This window comes from Botryllus schlosseri, chromosome 4 (genome assembly GCF_051294905.1).
Source record: "Botryllus schlosseri isolate E-star chromosome 4, Bs_hap1, whole genome shotgun sequence".
Lineage (NCBI taxonomy): Eukaryota > Metazoa > Chordata > Ascidiacea > Stolidobranchia > Styelidae > Botryllus > Botryllus schlosseri.
This window is the reverse complement of record NC_137239.1, coordinates 20,488,520-20,506,121: the sequence shown is the minus strand read 5'-3', so window position 1 is coordinate 20,506,121 and position 17,602 is coordinate 20,488,520. Positions and strand designations below refer to the sequence as shown.

Below are 17,602 nucleotides of genomic sequence, written 5' to 3'. Positions count from 1 at the left end.
ATAGCGATGCATTCTCAGGCTTTATTAACGATGCTGTTATTGATTACGTCGTAGACGCGTAATCCGGCACGGCAGTGTGCACTTGAGAAGTAAATGCTCTGCGATAACAGCGGGCTCATATTTATTGTCTAGTTCTAGCACTTATTGCAATTCAAGGTATAAAGTTGTCGGCACGTCGCTGATGCCGAAAAGCTATTCATACGACACAGAACTCGACAGTTACAATATCTTGACTGCATCGCTGCGCGACTTGTGTGTGAGTCGGTTGAGCACGAATTCAAACAAAATGAAGAATATTAGCACGGGTCTTTAGGCGTACATCAGAATGTTGTTCAGTAACCTCTCGCGGTCTGTAACGAGAGCAATATACGTAAGTATATTGCGAGAATGGCGCGATTGTTACTACAAACTCACCCGCCGCGCAGTCTTTGCTAAAATTGAAATGTACGAAAGGGGAATAGTTCTTTTGCGAATGTAGGATTCCGTTGGTCAGTGGATTGATGCAGTGGCAAGTGTAACTAGCCAGGTATTCGCATTTCACTGCGAGATAATGTCCGTCCGGTCCGCATTCTAACAAGTAATAACGAATGTCGTAGATTATTATCCGAAGTTCACACCAATGCGTGACAATATACAATATGCCTGTCCAGATTGCCACCTTACAACAGGAAAGAAAATGGATTTCGATTTCCAGACGAAAAAACGACGAACGAGATTGCGATCACTTTGAATTCCCATTCAAGCTTCTCACAGACGGTACATACAAATTATAATTTGAAGATTTTGATCAGTTCGAATTCCCCGTCCAGTTATAATTATAATTTGGATTTCACGTCTGTGCAAAGATGGATTGGGACGGGAGATTTGAAGTAGTCCCGAATTTACTAGTCATTGCCAATGATAGTTTGATCACAGCACCACTTATCGCCCTGCGTTGCCACAGGTGTGTGGGTTTGTGTATTTTCTCGCATCTGCGGAAAGTGGTCTCTTGTGAACTGCAGCGTAATTCATAAAACCTATGCAAGGGCATGCAATATAGCGGTATGAGCAGCTTTTATCGAGACAGTGGATGTCATGGTACGAAATAAGGATGCAGTTTGTGTCGGATATTGTCAGTGGCAAGAAAACAAAACTGAAGACAAAATGTCGATTTACGTAAATTGATAAGGTATTTATCTGCGTTATAAGATCAACCTCGTCGATACTATTTTCAGAAGATGTGGGTGGGTGGGAATTATTTAGAACTCCTAAATAGAGTCACAGCGATTTCGTTAACCTTGTCACGTTGCAAGACGAATTCTGTTCATGCCTTACCACGTGTTTGCTAACGCGTGGGCGAGATTTATGAACATCAGTATACAAATCATTTCGATATAATTAGGCCTAATACAAGTATAAATTCGTCACACTCAGATAACTGGTTGCAACAAATAATGTTAGTCTTACCCGGAACGAAACGACGTGGCATGCCCGACTTTACTGCCGCTGAAGAAGAAATCATGCAGGGTGTGTTGATCGGGGGCGTTGACGGAGGCGAAGGGGTAGGTCGCTGAGGAAGAGTCGCCAAGCTGTGTGACAGGAATACATAACTTTCCGTTAATAATCTAGCAATATTGAGTATATTTCTGGTTGATATCAGAAATGGTAAAAGTGTATTAAGCGTTGCTACTCAAGTAGAAGTAGAAGCAATGCCGAAAATTTCTACTCAATTGAATGTAGAGGTAGCAATTTACAAGACATGTCATAAGTACTTCAAGTTGAAGTACAAAATGGAATATCCGAAAAGTACGCAAGCAAGTAGTGTATAGACTTAAGGAGTAGATTTGGGAGAGGTGTCGCATAATTTTAGGAGTTAATCGAAACTGGCTACTTACGAAATTACAATAAGACGTATATCTTCACGACCAATGCAAAATGACTGATGACACTATAAATAAGTGGAATATTCGAAAATATAGATACCCCGTCACCGTGATCAATGAGCTATTTCATACTTTTTTATGACAATTTCACACATAAGCGTGATGCAAACTTATCCACAAACTTCTTTACATTTCAAAGTCCAAATCGTACAAACTTACTATAGTTTTGTCTAGAGACTGTTCAGTGTTCTCTGTTCAGAATAGAATTGGAAGTAGTCTAAAACATATCCAGTTAAGTAAATAGTGCTTGTAATAATAGATTATTCCGAAAAAGTAGAAGTACCTCCTGATCAATCTGCTCTGGTTGATATCGAAGAGGCACACGATTCGCATGTGCATAGGCCTACTAATCACCTCTGTATCTTCGGTATCATGCATTATTAGTGGCGAGATAGAGCAGTACTAATCCGCGGCTGCAACGCCAATGGGTTGCGGGTTCGAGTCCGACCGAGGCCGCCTTCAGAATTCCTACACCTAAGTGTTGGAGGTTTATCTAGGCTCCTCATCGCCATCTCATCCGCGTAAGCGGTGTGTTACAAAAAGCCTAGAAGTGGGCCGTGCTATAAGTCGGCAGTTACGGAATAAAATTGAAGAATATCGGCCTGGTGTAGATGACCAATATGACCATAGTAGTCGACAAACACCACGAATACCGCAAAAAATGTATTATTAAGATTTTGTTTTACATAATATTGCTCAGGTTCAGTTAATTTCCCTAAATCGGATTAGTATACTCGAATCATATAGTTGACATCATTACCAAGATCCATTTTCACTCTTCATTTCATCTGATTCGTCTACGCAATCCGTAGTACCGTCACACAATTGCGAAGAAGAAAGACAAAGTCGAATCCCGGAATTCACACAAGAATGAGAGTAATCATCACAATCTGTTATGAAATAATTGCAACTTTATACGGAATAAAATGGTAATAAAAGTTGGCGAAAAGCCACACCTGTGTACAAGTCAGCGGATCCAGAAAACCCGGTTGATGGTATCACTAATACTTCATACAGCTTTCCGGGTTTCAGAGTATTTCCGGTGTCAAAGTAAAAATAGCCGTCACTGTGTACGTCTGATGGCTCAAGAGTTGTGTAATAATCTGCCGACACGTCCGCAAGGTACTGCAAATGAAATTAAGAGATTACATTCACAAGAATAAGCGTTCACTGAATGTATGGACCTTATCCGTAATGGGCTGAGAATAGCTCTTGATCTCATTCAGCGGAGGATACAGGTTATCTATAATTATGTGACAATGTTACGAAATAATCGCAATTATCAATCTTATTGTGAGTCAGCCTGAATTGACATTTTCGGTTACAACGGCAGTTACTCAGTGTTAGGGTTGCATTTAAAACAAAAATCAATTTAAAACAAACATGTTTAAAACAAGGCCCCTGTTTAAAACATGTTTTTATTCTTTTTATAAGCCATGGCGTCACGAATATTAGCTTGTGGCGTCATAGTGGATTGACATTGACAATTTAAAATATAGGGAAATATAGCTCCTTGTCGAAATATATGTACTATTGTTGTTGAACCGACTATTTTGAGGGTTCCAACCATCCCATATCGATATATGTCGGCTATATCCGGTGGTAAATGTTCGTAGGCTCATACAACATGTTTTTTGGAAAGTATTTACACAATTATGGCATAATTTTACAACCTAATAAAACGCAAATTTTTTAAAGGCCTTTGCTTAAAACACTTGTTAAAACATGTTTTAAACAGAGTATTTTAAAACACCGTTTGTTTTAAATAAAACCCTACTCAGTACTAACCTTTTCAACCACATTTACGTAGTACTTGGACGCGTAGACGGTCGTCTTGAATCGCACCAGAGCTGACCTTTGCGTTGCCTGTTAAATATTCCCCGTTAATTTTGCGCAAACTATGCGTATCAATGATGCGTTACCTCTTGAATTTCGATTTCAAATTCCTTTGCTGGAGCTCCCATTGCAGCCACAACCAACATACATAGCGCGCATGATCGGATTGCATCCATCTTAGATTCAAATAATTATCGAAGTAGCACTTATATATATCTATAAGTATAAGAAGTCTTGACTATTTGGTGATCTGCCTCGATTTGGTGCACTGTTTATAGCGTTCACAGTGTTTAGTGATCACTGTTCCATTTAGGTACTAGAGGGCACTTATTATATAGTAAATTTAGTATGTTCTGGACTCAAATTGATTGTTTATCGCCACAATTAGATCACGTCGATATTACAGAATATGGGAGTTGGTTAACGATTGTCGGAATCATTACACCGCAGGACACCTGCAATTATAAAATTAAATCTTTATGCTCCGCTTCTTGTCGACATACACGGAGTGTAACTCTGGTCTATAGCTTCATTGTGGTGTATATTATGGAAAATCTCCTCGACTTTCAGCATTCTGCCATTGTACACGGCAAGAGCTGGCAGTATCACAAGAAATATTGCAATTGTGAAAGCACTATCCAGCCATCTATCAGTGCTGCAATATGGTTACTTTCTTAGCAATTCAGCTTATAATATAATATATCCTATAGTCTGAACTAAGAGCTAAAAGAAGAGAAAAATCGTTAAAAACACAAAATATGATTACGCTGAATTCTCTACTACTAGAGTGCATATTTGCGATCCGAAGCTTCTGTCGGATATTTATATCTGGCCCGCCTGTTAAAAAGGTTGCACATGTACTTTACCATTGTACGTACAGGTACATTGTACAATGTACATTGCACACTGCACTCTGCACACCCCTGGGTGGGAGTCTAAAGCGAAACGCTCCGGTATTTCGCATTATGGTATCTCGCTAATGAAGCCAATAGAAAGATAGTCTTTCACCTAAGAGTCGTCGGCAAATGAATAGTCCAACTACAAATCAAGAATTTATATAAGTTTCACTGGAGATGATTGTTGCGATAAAATGTGTAAATAATTTCACGGATTTTTCCGCCCACTATTGAACATCGAGATTAGGTAACATGGCTAAAGATAGGTAAATCCACGATAAGGGGGAATTTTCCTAATTACGTCACACTGATTATTCATGTACATTTATACATTTTAAATCATTTCGTTCTTTCAAGTCACAGCCCTTGATGTTTGCCGGCACCAACCATTCGTCGGTCATCAAAGTCCAATACAAGTGATTTCGTTTCAGAATGATCGCACAACTATGCACAGCTCTAGTTAGGATCGTAATTGCCTAATCGGAAGCGATTTTAATTCCACATATAAGAATTATCCCCACGACTTACTACGGTTCGCAGTGAGAGTCATAATAACAAATACAATGCCATATTTCTGCCATATTCTGTGGGTCTGAATCTTTCTAAGGCTGGCTTCCAAATCCCAGCCCCCATTATTACAATGCTTCTTTAGTGTCTTACATGGAAATCCAAGGTTTGTAGGCTACTTACTAAATTCGTCATTAGTCGGTGGTGCAGCTATTGTCCGAATCTATAAAATAACCTATACCAGCCGAATCACAATAAATAGAAACCACTAACAAGCCCATATAGCATCCACTCCTCAACAAGCCAATAGGCCTTGGAATGCAAGGAAAGGGTATGGAGATGCTTTGTCCAATGCCGAAACGCATATAGAGTGCAACGCTGCAACCATCACCTAGATGTCACGAATCTGACGAATGGTGTCGTCTTTTATAGAACGGACGTTAAGAGCCAACATCGGATGTCTAGAACGAAACCGATAGCGAATTAAATAGATTACAAATGTTTTACACGAAACCATCGCGTCGCGTTTATGTTGATACAAAATAATAGACAGGTACACCGGGAGACTCACGAACTGTGAAGACATTTTCCCCCGGGCAGCGTCAAACAAGACTCTCTTTTGTGTCGACCCTTCCAAGTATATCGTCATTTCGGCTCATTAGCGATCGTCACGGCACTGAGTAATGCACAACTTCGGCGAAACGACGGATGTATCACCACCTGCTCATAACATGAGCATGCGCACGCGTGAACGTGATGTAAATCGTTTGTAAATCACTTGAAACCTCAAAAGATTTCTCGCATGTTCTACTAGATTATGTCGTAGGCGATTCTTATTTGGACTATTATTTGCAGATTCGTGAAGTGACTTGAAGTAGCCACTTACTTATAAATCTTATAAATTACTGGTATGTTGATTCCAACATCAAGTCGAGTGACCAACATTCGAAACTCTGATATCGAGAGTTTGAACCGGAAATGGCATTTATACTACAAGTGTTTCTCCAGATTTCTAGATGATGCCAAGCGACACACCTGCCACTCCAATGTTGGCCCTCATATCAAAGATTTAACATTTTAAATACATATATCAACCAGTGATGAGAGAGAGGATTGACACGATCTACAGCTGCAACCTACGGGTGGGAGTCCGATCGAGGTCGACTTCAGAATCCATTAATAAGTGTTGGAGGTTTACTAAGGTTCCTCCTGCAAGCGGGCCGTGCTACAAATCGCCAGCATATGGAATCAAATTAAAGAATATCGACCTGGTGTAAATGATCATTGCAGCCTAAAACACCATGAATACCACAAAAACAAACGTGATGTTCACTATTCGGTCAGTGGTGTGTTTTACCGAATATAGCCACAAAAAGTCATATATACTAAGGGGATGTGGTTTGGAATCGCGGTCTGTGGACACAATGCGTGATTACGATCAAGTTACTGCTTGTAATTCAGCTATTGGACCGCATATTTTATCCCATCCAGAATGTGCTAATCATTACAATGACAGTCAATTTTCTATAGTTGCTCGTGGCCGTTCTTTTTTTCATTTTAAGGTCCTGAAATCTACGATCATAAATAAGTTGCGAAAGACGATTTTCTGTCACCAAAAGAAGCGCCTCTACACTATCGGAATATTTCATTCATGTTCTGTGTTGTTGTTCTCGGTTATTTATAACCGAATATGTAGCCTACTCGTTAGCGTTTGCTATGTATCGTTGCTGCCGTATCATCTCTGTCTAGTCCAGGGGTGGGCAAACTACGGCCCGCGGGCCGCATGCGGCCCCCCACACCGTTCTGTGCGGCCCGTGAGATTCTAAAGAAACTTTTTAGAAATAATGATAAAATGCGTACTAAAAATCGAATTAATGCAGGGACTTGATTTAAACTTTTCTTAGTACATTTCACCATGATAAGTATATGGAAGTGGTTCTCAAAAATGGGTGGTGCACCATCCTAAGTGGTGAAAGCATCTGAAGGGAGGCGCGAGGCTGAGCTCAACCGTGTTGCATTTTTGTTGTGTGTGATGTTGATTCGTAATGTGGACAAACAAAGATTCTCTCTCTCTCTCTTTCTCCGGGGAGCAACTCGAGGATAAAAATAAATATGTAAGAGAGCTGTAAAAAGTTACCATGAAAGCTATTTAACTTAATACCCGGCCGATCGAGATAGCATTATGGCAGAGCGTCTGACATTTCATTGGTAGGTCGTGCTGGGTTCCATCCCTGGCCAGGGAGAACAACAACTTGCACGAGAAACTAGCATCCGTGGCATCCCCGCTAGGCGGAAAGCACTCCAGCATACCAAGAAGGAAAAATGTTCGTGCTGACTTGATATAACCTTACGCTAAGGCACTATCGCGATGACAATAAACCCCTTTCAGTGTCATTCGATTGGAAATGCTGTCATATCTTTTATAGGTTTCAAAGATACTTTGTAAAGCGGTGTTTTATTTAGAACTCACGACCTTTCTCTCATGTAGGAGTGCTTTCCGAAGGCCTCAATTATTTGTACATTCACCGACTCAATGCTATACTTATTCATTTGGTATTGTAGGACTACCTTTTCCATATATTTTTATAAAATACAGCAAACAAACAAATCGGTTTGTCCCTGTTTTCCATGGACACGCCGGAGATGCGATATCAGTGGCGGACGAACAAAGCTTCGAAGAAGTGTGTACGACGAACAATCATCAAATCAAGATTGCGATACATATAATGAAAAGATATGTGGGTGCCGAAACGACGTGGAGTTGTCTTTTAATCAGATACCCACCTTGGTCTAGCCTCGTGCACGAAAATCAGAGGCATGCGCACACTGAATCTAAGAAAGGAGCATAAAAGGAAGTGACGCAAATGAATGCGGCATGGTCGATAGTAGAGATGGTGTGAACGTGAGGTTCACGTTCGCGTTCTGTCTGTGAACCTCGGGAATGTAGAGGTTCGCGTTCACAACAGAACCTTGGTAGGTTCTGCACTGTGAAACTTTTTCATATATTACAATTTTCACTTCATTATAACATCTTTGGCTCGAATTTATTGCATTTCAGCTGCGGGCCACTCTATGCATGACGCTGGCAGCATAAAAAAATCAAAACGAGCATGCACTTTGACAATCTCAAAGATTTTACTTGCTTTGTTACAAAAATTTGCTCGAAATATCCAGCTTTCCGTTTCTGAATATTTAGTGACTCTCTACTGTGAGCTTGACCCGCAATCACACAACATCACCGGCGACATACATTCAAATGTAGAAAGCGAATGATGCTTATTCAACCAATCAATGAGATTGATGTCGTTTTTTGTTGTAACAAATCTAGCAGGCGTACGGGGTCAATCTTGACTTCAGATGTTTACTGTATCATTAAAACCATATCCATGCGATTGAGGTGTTGGCTACAGGTGTATAACTTGTGGGGTAGCCTAATATCGGTAGCAAGTATTGAAACCTGTTTTACACTCTGCTCAATAAAATGTAACAATACTCAGACGCCGAACACATTGTCCTATCTGGCCAAGACCGTTAAGGCGTAAGCTTATAGTTCCTGGCAACTCCTCGTCGAAATTGTTGGCTAAGCGACGGATGACATTGATTTTATGGGAGTATTACACCATTTGATTGCCTCAGTTGATACATTTAGCGACGTTTAAAACGCCAATATATACTTCAGCATTGTGGCATTATGTGGCCCGAGTCGTCGCTAGGTATCGTGTACATTAATATAGGCTATCACTTCATTTAACGGTAGGGTTGGAATTAGCAATATGACGTCATGTGACGTCAAGAGGTTCACACCATCCCTAGTAGATAGGTCATTGTAATTGGTTTACTAGCAATTTTTATCAGTTCAATACACCACAAAAATGCGATACAATTAAAAGATAGGAAGGTGTCGAAGGGACTTGGAGTATAGTCTATGGAATCAGACACCCACATTGGCCTAGGCCAGGGGTTCTCAGCCCTTTCTTGGCCGTGGCCCATTTTCCGGTTTAGAAATGTGCTGTGGCCCACCTGATATCTTGAAGTCATAATCCTGTTTAATTCGTGGTCATGGACAGCGCCGTAATGCCTATTTCTCTAAAATATGCGCATTTTCTCTAACTGATGATATTGAAATCTCGATCTCCCGGGATATGAAATCGCGCGAAGCGCGAAAAAAATTTCAAGTTGAATAAATATCCTTCAACAAACGACCAACGAAATAATCTTGGGCCCCTCCGAGCTCCCCCAATTCGGGATGTGGGTGCGGCAGTTACGGCCCTGGTAGATCATAAGCTAAAACTCCTTTAAGTAGATTATTTTCGTCCGCTGCTCCATTCGCGTCGCGAAACACAATGATCAGATCCCCGCACTGTGTAATTGGGACTTTAGTGATACTATTGTGGGGAATATTATAATCATTCTGGGCCTGTATCGAACAATTCATGGTGAATGGGGTAGTACAGTGAAGTGGAGAAAGATTTTTCAATATGCATGATGTATACTTCGTATGTCTTGTACCAAAACAACTGAAGTTGCGATGTCAGAACATTCAATCCAATGATACAATCAATTCCCGTGACTCTTTCAGTATTTACAATGATTTCTAGACCGGATATTTTACACCCACTTCAAAGATTAATGCGCTCCGATAAATCCTCAATCCATCAAGATTCGTTGTTGCCGTGGTGCAGTAGGCTATACCTCCGCCAGAAGTTGCTAATAATTTGCAATTATGGCTATGTTTAGCTTGCAATAATACGGCCTGCCGAAGTGCGGTAAATCTGTACATCAATTGCACTTCATTGCAAGTTCATTGCATAGCCCTTTCAACGGCGTACGACATATGACTTTGCCGGAATACTCGGTTACTTCAGCATTCTCTTCCGGTTATTATACGCTTGAAATTATTTTAGTTGCTGTTAGCCGTAGGACGTAGGTTGTCACAGCCAGTAGAAAAAGCCACCGTTTCTTCCGAACGTTTTCGATTTGTACATGCTGACTTCATGCTTGCCACTACGTCTAATCAGAGTCGGATGAAAAGCTTTATGTAGCATACGTATAATTAGATAATACGAATATATATTTTTAGCGGAAAACATAAGAAATATTACTAAACTTGCATTAATACTGAAATTTTCAGAATGGCTCTGTGGCCCACCTCAAAATGCTCTGTGGCCCACCAGTGGGCCATGGCCCACCCTTTGAGAACCCCTGGCCTAGGCGATGCAAAGAGGAGGCATGCATGGAGGAGGCATGTGCTATTGTGTCCGGTCTCGAGGAATGACTATAAATTTATTCAGTAGAAATTGTTTGTATTTCGACTTGAATGCGTACATGCTCGCCGACTGTCGGATAGCCGGCGAGGTGCTGTTTTACAATGGAGGTTCGGCATCGGCATACTTGATAGTCGCGTTTTGACACCTGTCCTTTCATTGTGTCGCATTTTTGTGGTGTATTGAACTGTAAAACATTGATAATAAACCGAACCGAACAGAGTGATACGATTTCTTGCATTCCATCCTGTTGTTCTTCGAGGACGTGCGTGTGCTGTGTTGGTGCGCTTTTGATTACGAGGTGAAATAGTCGTTGAAATTTGTGGGACGGTGACCGTCATCGAAATGATATATCTACATAAGCTTGGCAATTGCCGGCTTCCTCATATCTTCTATGTTTAGTCTCTAGAACACTAAATCTTTTGAGTGGCGATTTATCAGTTGCACATCCAGGCCTCCTTGGGACCTTCCTTGGCTTTATCCGATGTTGTGGTATTTGCAGTGGGTCAACCGTATTCTTGGAGGAAGCACGCAAAGAACTTCGTATTATCTCACGTATTGCAAGATGACTTTTCCCGGCCGGCTTGAAGACACCGGTTACGAGGATCGGTTGCCTTTGGTCAAATAAATATTGAGTTTTATTGGTCGATAATGCCGTTTCTGCTATGGATTTGGCTTTTGCGTGAACGAAATTGCACTTTAGCTGTTGCTAGTCTGAGTGATCCATGAAAACTACCATGAATATTCGCAGTAAATGCAAAAATTGCTATTACAGTACGTAACTGCGTATGCGTACCCCCGTTATTGGTTGATTGATTGATTAATTGATTGACTCTATAGCCACACTATACATGCCAAGAGTCAGTTGGAAAACAAAGTGAAAACCATCAGTCACTCAGAGGGTGGGCATTTGACGCAGGCTACTGATGACCTCTGGGAAATCCAAACCATTAAATATTGAGACTGTCAATGATTTATTGATTAAGCCTAATTGTTTTTTATTGATCAGCTGATGATAAAAACCTTCGAAGCCTTTATGCTCATTCAAATCTATTTATTCGTCTATTTATTTTTGAGTAGTTGCAGATTTTGAAAAGTGAGTAGGTACTATACCATATTTTGGAATCGGGAAAGGAGGACACTTTTTCGCAATTTTCGAATCCAGAATTCTGGAGAAAAATCTTGATAAAACATTAAATTTTCCCACTTATTCGTGGTCGATTGACTAAAAAAAAGGTAAACTCTCCCGCTTAGCGCCCAAAATACAGTTATTCCCCTTCATGTTTACAGGTGGCTGATAAAAAAGGTCATCTACTATAACTAGAAACAACTAACTAGAAAACACGTGTCGTCGTTTGGCGTGAATCGTGATACTGGTCTTCTGTTGTGTCACGTCTTGCAGCCATTGCTATCTCAGGAGTCCTCAGCGTCGTAGCCAGGGGATGGGTTTTGGGGTTCGAATCCCTTCAGATTTCAAACTTGTACTGGTGGAAAGCCGATCTGATTGCTAATTGCTATTAAACCAATGATGATGATTCAGATAGAAATGTATGAGTTGCTGCGGATTTGAATGATGTTATAGTTAGTTAGTTGCGGATTTTTAAAGATCTTTAGATCTAGTTGCGAGTTTTGAAAAAGGAGTAGTTTCAGTTCTATTTCTAGTTGCACTTCTTGAAATTTGAGTCATGTTTACAAGTCTGGTGCCCACGTTGAAAAATCGATATTCATTCGTCTCTGCCGACGGACTGGTGACTAGTGATGCGTGCAAAATTTCTGTCAATATCATTGGGGTGCAGCCCTTCCGCTTGATGTTGATAGCGCATAGCTTCTTGTAGACTGCTGGACGGCCGTATGTAAGATTGTTGTCTGTACTCCAAATCACAAACCGAAGTCGAGATGTCACTGCTACTCGTGGTGAGGCCATCGCGGTGTTCTGACTGTGTGTTGTGGTCTGCGTTTTTATATATCCTGTTAGATGACATTTCTTCCACTTGACTAAAAGCGGGCAGTCAGGTCTGTTTCCTTTATGAATCCTGGAAAGTGGTTGCAGATATGCCGGCATCGAAATCAGTAATCACGAGTAAAAGTGATTCAATATGTGCATCGGGCTTGCCGGCTTGATAGAATTAATTGAGTATATCGGAGAACGATAGTTTGTAATGTCGCAAATAGCAGAACGCGGTGCTAACTCGTTGAGTAGATAAGGATCAGACTATCGTTAACGGATTGGTGAGCATTGCATTGCCGTGTACTATTAAGTGTTAACCAAGTGTACTATACCTTCCTTGGAAATGTTGTTATGATTCGATAGGAAATGGACGGGCCTGAAAGGTGGTGTTCTGCAGGCCCAAAATGAGACTTTTTTCTGATAACTTGCATTGTAGTAGCCTACCAAGGCTTCCATCATATTCATTATAACCTTTGAACTATAAAGATGAACTTGCAATGGCTGTGTATTATAATTTACGGTATCTGATCACATATAGTAGCATAGTAGTAGCATATTATGCTGCTAATACAGTGATTAAGACATACGGTAGCTGCATTTATGCAGCAAATACAGTGATTAAGGCCATCAGACTTACCCAAGGTCGCACTTAACAATTCAAACTCAAGGAATGTGTCCATTGTTTTGTGAGCTGTCTGTCACTCTGTTCGAAAATTTTAGTTAAGATATTCTTGAAAAAAATTTGGTTTGTAAGTATTTTTATGTAAATATTTTGATTGACAATATTATATTATGTAATTCGATGCATAGCTTGTCCAGTTGTCCAGTCTCTTGTAGTCGGGTGATTACAGTTTTGAATACAGTATTATACTATTCTACTAATTTTTTAATCTTGACCTCTACTCAGTTTGTTTTACTATGACATAATATGTTAGAATATAATATAAATGTGATACTCGTAGTCATACCTGGATAGCCTAATAGCCTACCGTACCTACTACCATACTAGGTAGGCAATATCTTGTGTTGAACAACCATTCAATCCTTGATTTATGTGAGGATGGAAAATAACGGATTTTCATTTCTCAGATAAATTGATAACTCTGTATATATATATAAATATATGTCTATTTATCTTGGAAGCTGTTGACGTTGCACTAGTTTGACTTTGGAATTTTTTAAAAGATGTCATCGGCTACTGGTGGGACTCGGTGAGTTTTGAATTAAGTCGAGCGAATTCGGGGCTTTTCAATGTATCATCATTGGACCGCCTTCATGTTATGAAAACTTGATTTTGTATTGCACTGAGCAGTTCAGGCATTTTTATGGAAATAAAACGTATATAAACTGACAAGACTTGTCTTTTACCTATTACTCCTTCTGACAGCATTGAGATTACTGCTACTAGTAACTTGATGCAAATAATGTGAGAGTACGGAAATTTCCTACATCGCTGCCAAATATCTGTATGTTTCTAATATTGATATATTGGTGACGTAATTGTTGCCAAATTCATGTTTAATTTCCTATGATTATTAGATGTTACCGCTACACAATGTTGACACGTTGTAGACTGGCAAACTTTTTCTTCGCAATCGCTAGCCTAAGCAATGGTTTCATGTAGGGATGTAATCTCGTCCTATAATGTATAACTGACAAATATGAAGTGTCTAAAGTTTAACTGAACTGGAGGGAATTAAATGTGTTCATGATAAGTGAGCAGAGTGTAATTATAACCAGTGGCATACCATATTTTACACAAGAACGTGTGACTGAATAAACCATTTTAGCTATGGCACGAAATATTTTTCAGGTTGTAGCCCAACAACCCTAAATACAATGATAATGGTTAGTTAAATATTGTTTGGTCAAAAGTCCTTTTTGCAATGCGGGCCAAAACAGGTGTTGTAAGTACAAGTGATTGCAGTATATGAATAGATCTGGTATGAGTATCAAATTACCAATGTGAAGATATGGAAAAATGAAATGTGGCCTAGTCGACACAGTGAGCAACCAATAATATAAATGCAACCAACACATGTCGACTTGGATTTATTCTTCCAACTGGTATTTGCTGCTTTAAGCAGCCTTGGCTTACTTGCTGCAATCATAATACGCACTGTGCTCAGTACACGATCGCCTGTTTTCTTGATTCATGTCATGCTGCAATGACATTGCTAATAGAATTGATTCCAGGTATTTCCGAAGTATTGATTATCAGCAGGCATAACGTGCCAATAATGTGTCTTTTTCTAGCATATAAGAGTCTATGGTGAAGTTCATCACACATGCCTATCTGGTACTCACTTATCTTGTATAATTTATCAGCTGTTCCGACAATCTGATATTATCTCTTCATTATTATTCATATCTAAGATTTTATTGCAAAATGTATATTGCTTCTCCACACATGAGTATCAACATTTTGAAACAATGTATTTATCCTACCATAAACGATTTAATACATAATTGGCCAATTACTCATCTAACTTAAAAAAATTGTACAAACTTGAATATGGTGTGGTGTCTAAGAATTCTGATAGTACCCTATCTTTGCATTTTGCTAAGGTGGTAGTTACCAGAAAGGTTTGCGTCATTTCTTGGTATTGAAATCGTCAAAACCAACCGGGAATATGGCCTGTGCATCACAGCCATAGGATGCAGTTTTAAAATAGGCTTACTCCAGCATGTCGTATGTCCTAATACATGTTTTGAAATTTCAGAGGGCTATCAGTCCGTGCCATATCCCCTATGTTGACTAACTGGTACTTCCATTTACTTGATACTTTTTAAATATGTGGTATTCCACTTCAATTGACCAGAACCTTATAAAAATTTATAGTTCTAGTGAATAGTGCTACGTAGAGATTTGCAATACTGCTTTGACTTTTAGCAATGTCCATTGCTTGTTGAGCTACTTTGAGATTTATTTATTCGAAATTTTCATTCACTTTTCAGCGTTTTCAAAAAGAGCAGCCCAAATGGAAAGGTGAGTAGTGAGTATGCACCATATTAACGCTTATGAGGTGGGTGTATTGTATATGATATGACGTTTGCGCGTGTGCCTCCTTGACCGATTTCTCCATGTTGGCACGTCCCAGACATCGGGTAGGGGTAGTAGGCTACGTTTTTTGAAAATCTGAGACTTTTTCGATTCATTTGGTACCTTACTCTAAAATTTTGGTTTGCAAAAACAAAAAAACCTGAAGAAATGGTTATCACCTAAAATTTCCAGGTATTTTCCGAGTGGGAAACATTGTCGGAAATTCTGCCAGAACATCAGAAGCCGACTTGTACAGTATTCTGTGTCAATTTTCACCGTTTCGAACATCAAAACGTGTTATGGGGAATTTTCTGAGGGGGATTTGTTAATTGCAGTCACGCTTCAGGGATTTTCAAGAACAAGCCCAAATTCATAACGGCATACTAATCATAAACTGGTTTACTATGTCTGCAAATGGTTGGATATGACAGAGGAAAGCACACTGCGTTGTTTTATGCCATAAACCGTACGGTAGGGGTCCGATTGAGTCTTGATCATGCACTTGACCTTGATGACCACTCACTGACCACGCCCATTTGTAAATTTTCCGTGTATTTTTCATTTTTCGAGATCTGACCATGGTTGACGGCTTGTTTGAAACCAGGCAGCGGTGGCTACGCGCTAAAGCATCATTTTTGTCTCTCTGACGCCATCCTGGGGTCAGACTTGATGAATGAGAGAGAGAGATTTTTTGGGAGAAAAATTTGTTTATTTAAGCTTATTGAAAAACCGTAGACATGGCATGGGGTGTCGATCAAGGGCGGAATCGGTAGAGGCCTATACTCTGCCCACTTTTAAACTGGAATAACCCAGATTCAAATTTTGGTGAGGTCTCGGCATAGGCGCCGAACCTGGGTATGCAAGGTATGCCACGCATACCTAGACATTTTGTTAGGTATGCGGCATACCTAGAATTCGGTTTGGCATGAATCGGCATAAACCCCGATTGTGTTATTTAGAACAAATCGCAATGTATATCCGTTTACGACATTACCTGCTGCCGCTTATGTGAGCGAGGTAACCCGCTGCGCGCGGCCAATTAGCGAGATTCGTCTGTGCAAAATGTAACGCGACGCGATTTCCCGCTAAGATGATCGCGAAATTATGTCATTGATTGCCGTGCGCTCGGCAATCGTCGCTTGGGACGCTTGCCTGATTTGTCGCGTCTCCAACAAGCCTAGTTTCACTGGCTTGAAAAATCACATCAGCAGTAGGCCCGGTGCGTACTGTACCATCGCTAGCCTGCACTATCGCATCTGCATTGGCGCGCATGATACCATCGCTTGCCTACACAATCGCATCTGCAACAGGCCTGATACGAAAGATATCGCTGGCCAGTGGCCAACTATCGCGTCTCTAGCCTAGCATGCGTTTGCTCCAATCTCTCGATGGCTTGGAGACGATGCCGTTAGATGTATGCTGATTAGCGATTGTGATTAAAGAGTGACATCGCTAAACTGAATGATATCGAACGTCCGCCGACATGTGCGATTGTGCGGGCGCCGTGCATGCGTAATTGAATTCCGCTAATACTTAAACATTACTATCAGAAGATGTGTGTCAAGGCTTGAGTTGTAAAAGACGAGAAAGGTTTGAACAACCTGAAATCGGTGCCATTATAGAACAGATTCCATAACAACTCGGAAATTTTGCTTTGTGCAAATCGTTGCCCAGGTTACGTAATACGCGTTGATAAGAGTCGTATTTAATTGTTCGCGAGCGATCAGAGACTCGCTAATTTACGGCACTTCCGGACTCGTTGACAAGCTTATCATACGCGCAAGTTCGTTAACACGAGGCGATTGTATAATCGGCATTTACGCATGCACTTAACCCTCATGAATTGATGCTACATTTACCCTAATTATCAATTCCGTCAAATTATGACGTCATTCCTTTGTGACGTCATCGAACCCGCATACCTAAAGAAAATTAGTGTTCGGCGCCTATGGGTCTCGGTGTGAATTTGAAAAGTGATGGTCAGTTCTGCAAATGTGAAGGGTTAAGGTGCATTCTTCAGGGTGTAAGCTGGTGACCTCGAAATAAATTGATGAAATTGAAATGAGAACATTGGATTTGTGATATAGTAGAATGGAAGATATCACCAACCCCAAAATGATTCCAGTTAGTGAAGTACTTAAACAATGATATTCACTTTGTATTGACTAATGGTATTTTTGCTGACT

The 17,602-nt window shown here is 40.3% G+C and overlaps 2 protein-coding genes and 1 long non-coding RNA gene across 9 annotated transcripts in view; 2 read left to right on the top strand and 1 right to left on the bottom strand.

Annotated features, from left to right (window-relative positions):
• Positions 1-104: 104 nt before the first annotated feature.
• Positions 105-4,029, bottom strand: LOC145437353 (uncharacterized). The gene is made up of 7 exons (XM_080314561.1): positions 3,845-4,029; positions 3,711-3,788; positions 2,879-3,047; positions 2,683-2,812; positions 1,447-1,568; positions 415-570; positions 105-350 (listed from the first exon to the last, which is right to left on the bottom strand). The coding sequence occupies exons 1-7, from the start codon at positions 3,932-3,934 to the stop codon at positions 310-312; spliced, it is 786 nt and encodes a 261-aa protein (XP_080170687.1). The 5' UTR covers positions 3,935-4,029; the 3' UTR covers positions 105-309.
• A 9,409-nt stretch (positions 4,030-13,438) lies between these two features.
• The window catches only part of LOC145437351 (beta-arrestin-1-like), a 31,543-nt gene continuing 27,379 nt past the window's right edge, over positions 13,439-17,602 (top strand). For all 7 annotated transcript variants that reach the window (XR_013914641.1, XM_080314560.1, XM_080314558.1 and 4 more), the window contains exons 1-2: positions 13,439-13,584; positions 15,332-15,362. Coding sequence is in view for 6 of the 7 variants with exons in the window: in XM_080314560.1 (XP_080170686.1) it covers positions 13,559-13,584; positions 15,332-15,362 (57 nt within the window). In the remaining variant the exon portion in view is untranslated. The remainder of the gene's footprint in view (positions 13,585-15,331; positions 15,363-17,602) is intronic.
• On the top strand, positions 15,369-17,174 carry LOC145437359 (uncharacterized). Its single transcript, XR_013914642.1, has 2 exons — positions 15,369-17,072; positions 17,116-17,174. It is a non-coding gene; the product is annotated as an uncharacterized LOC145437359 (long non-coding RNA).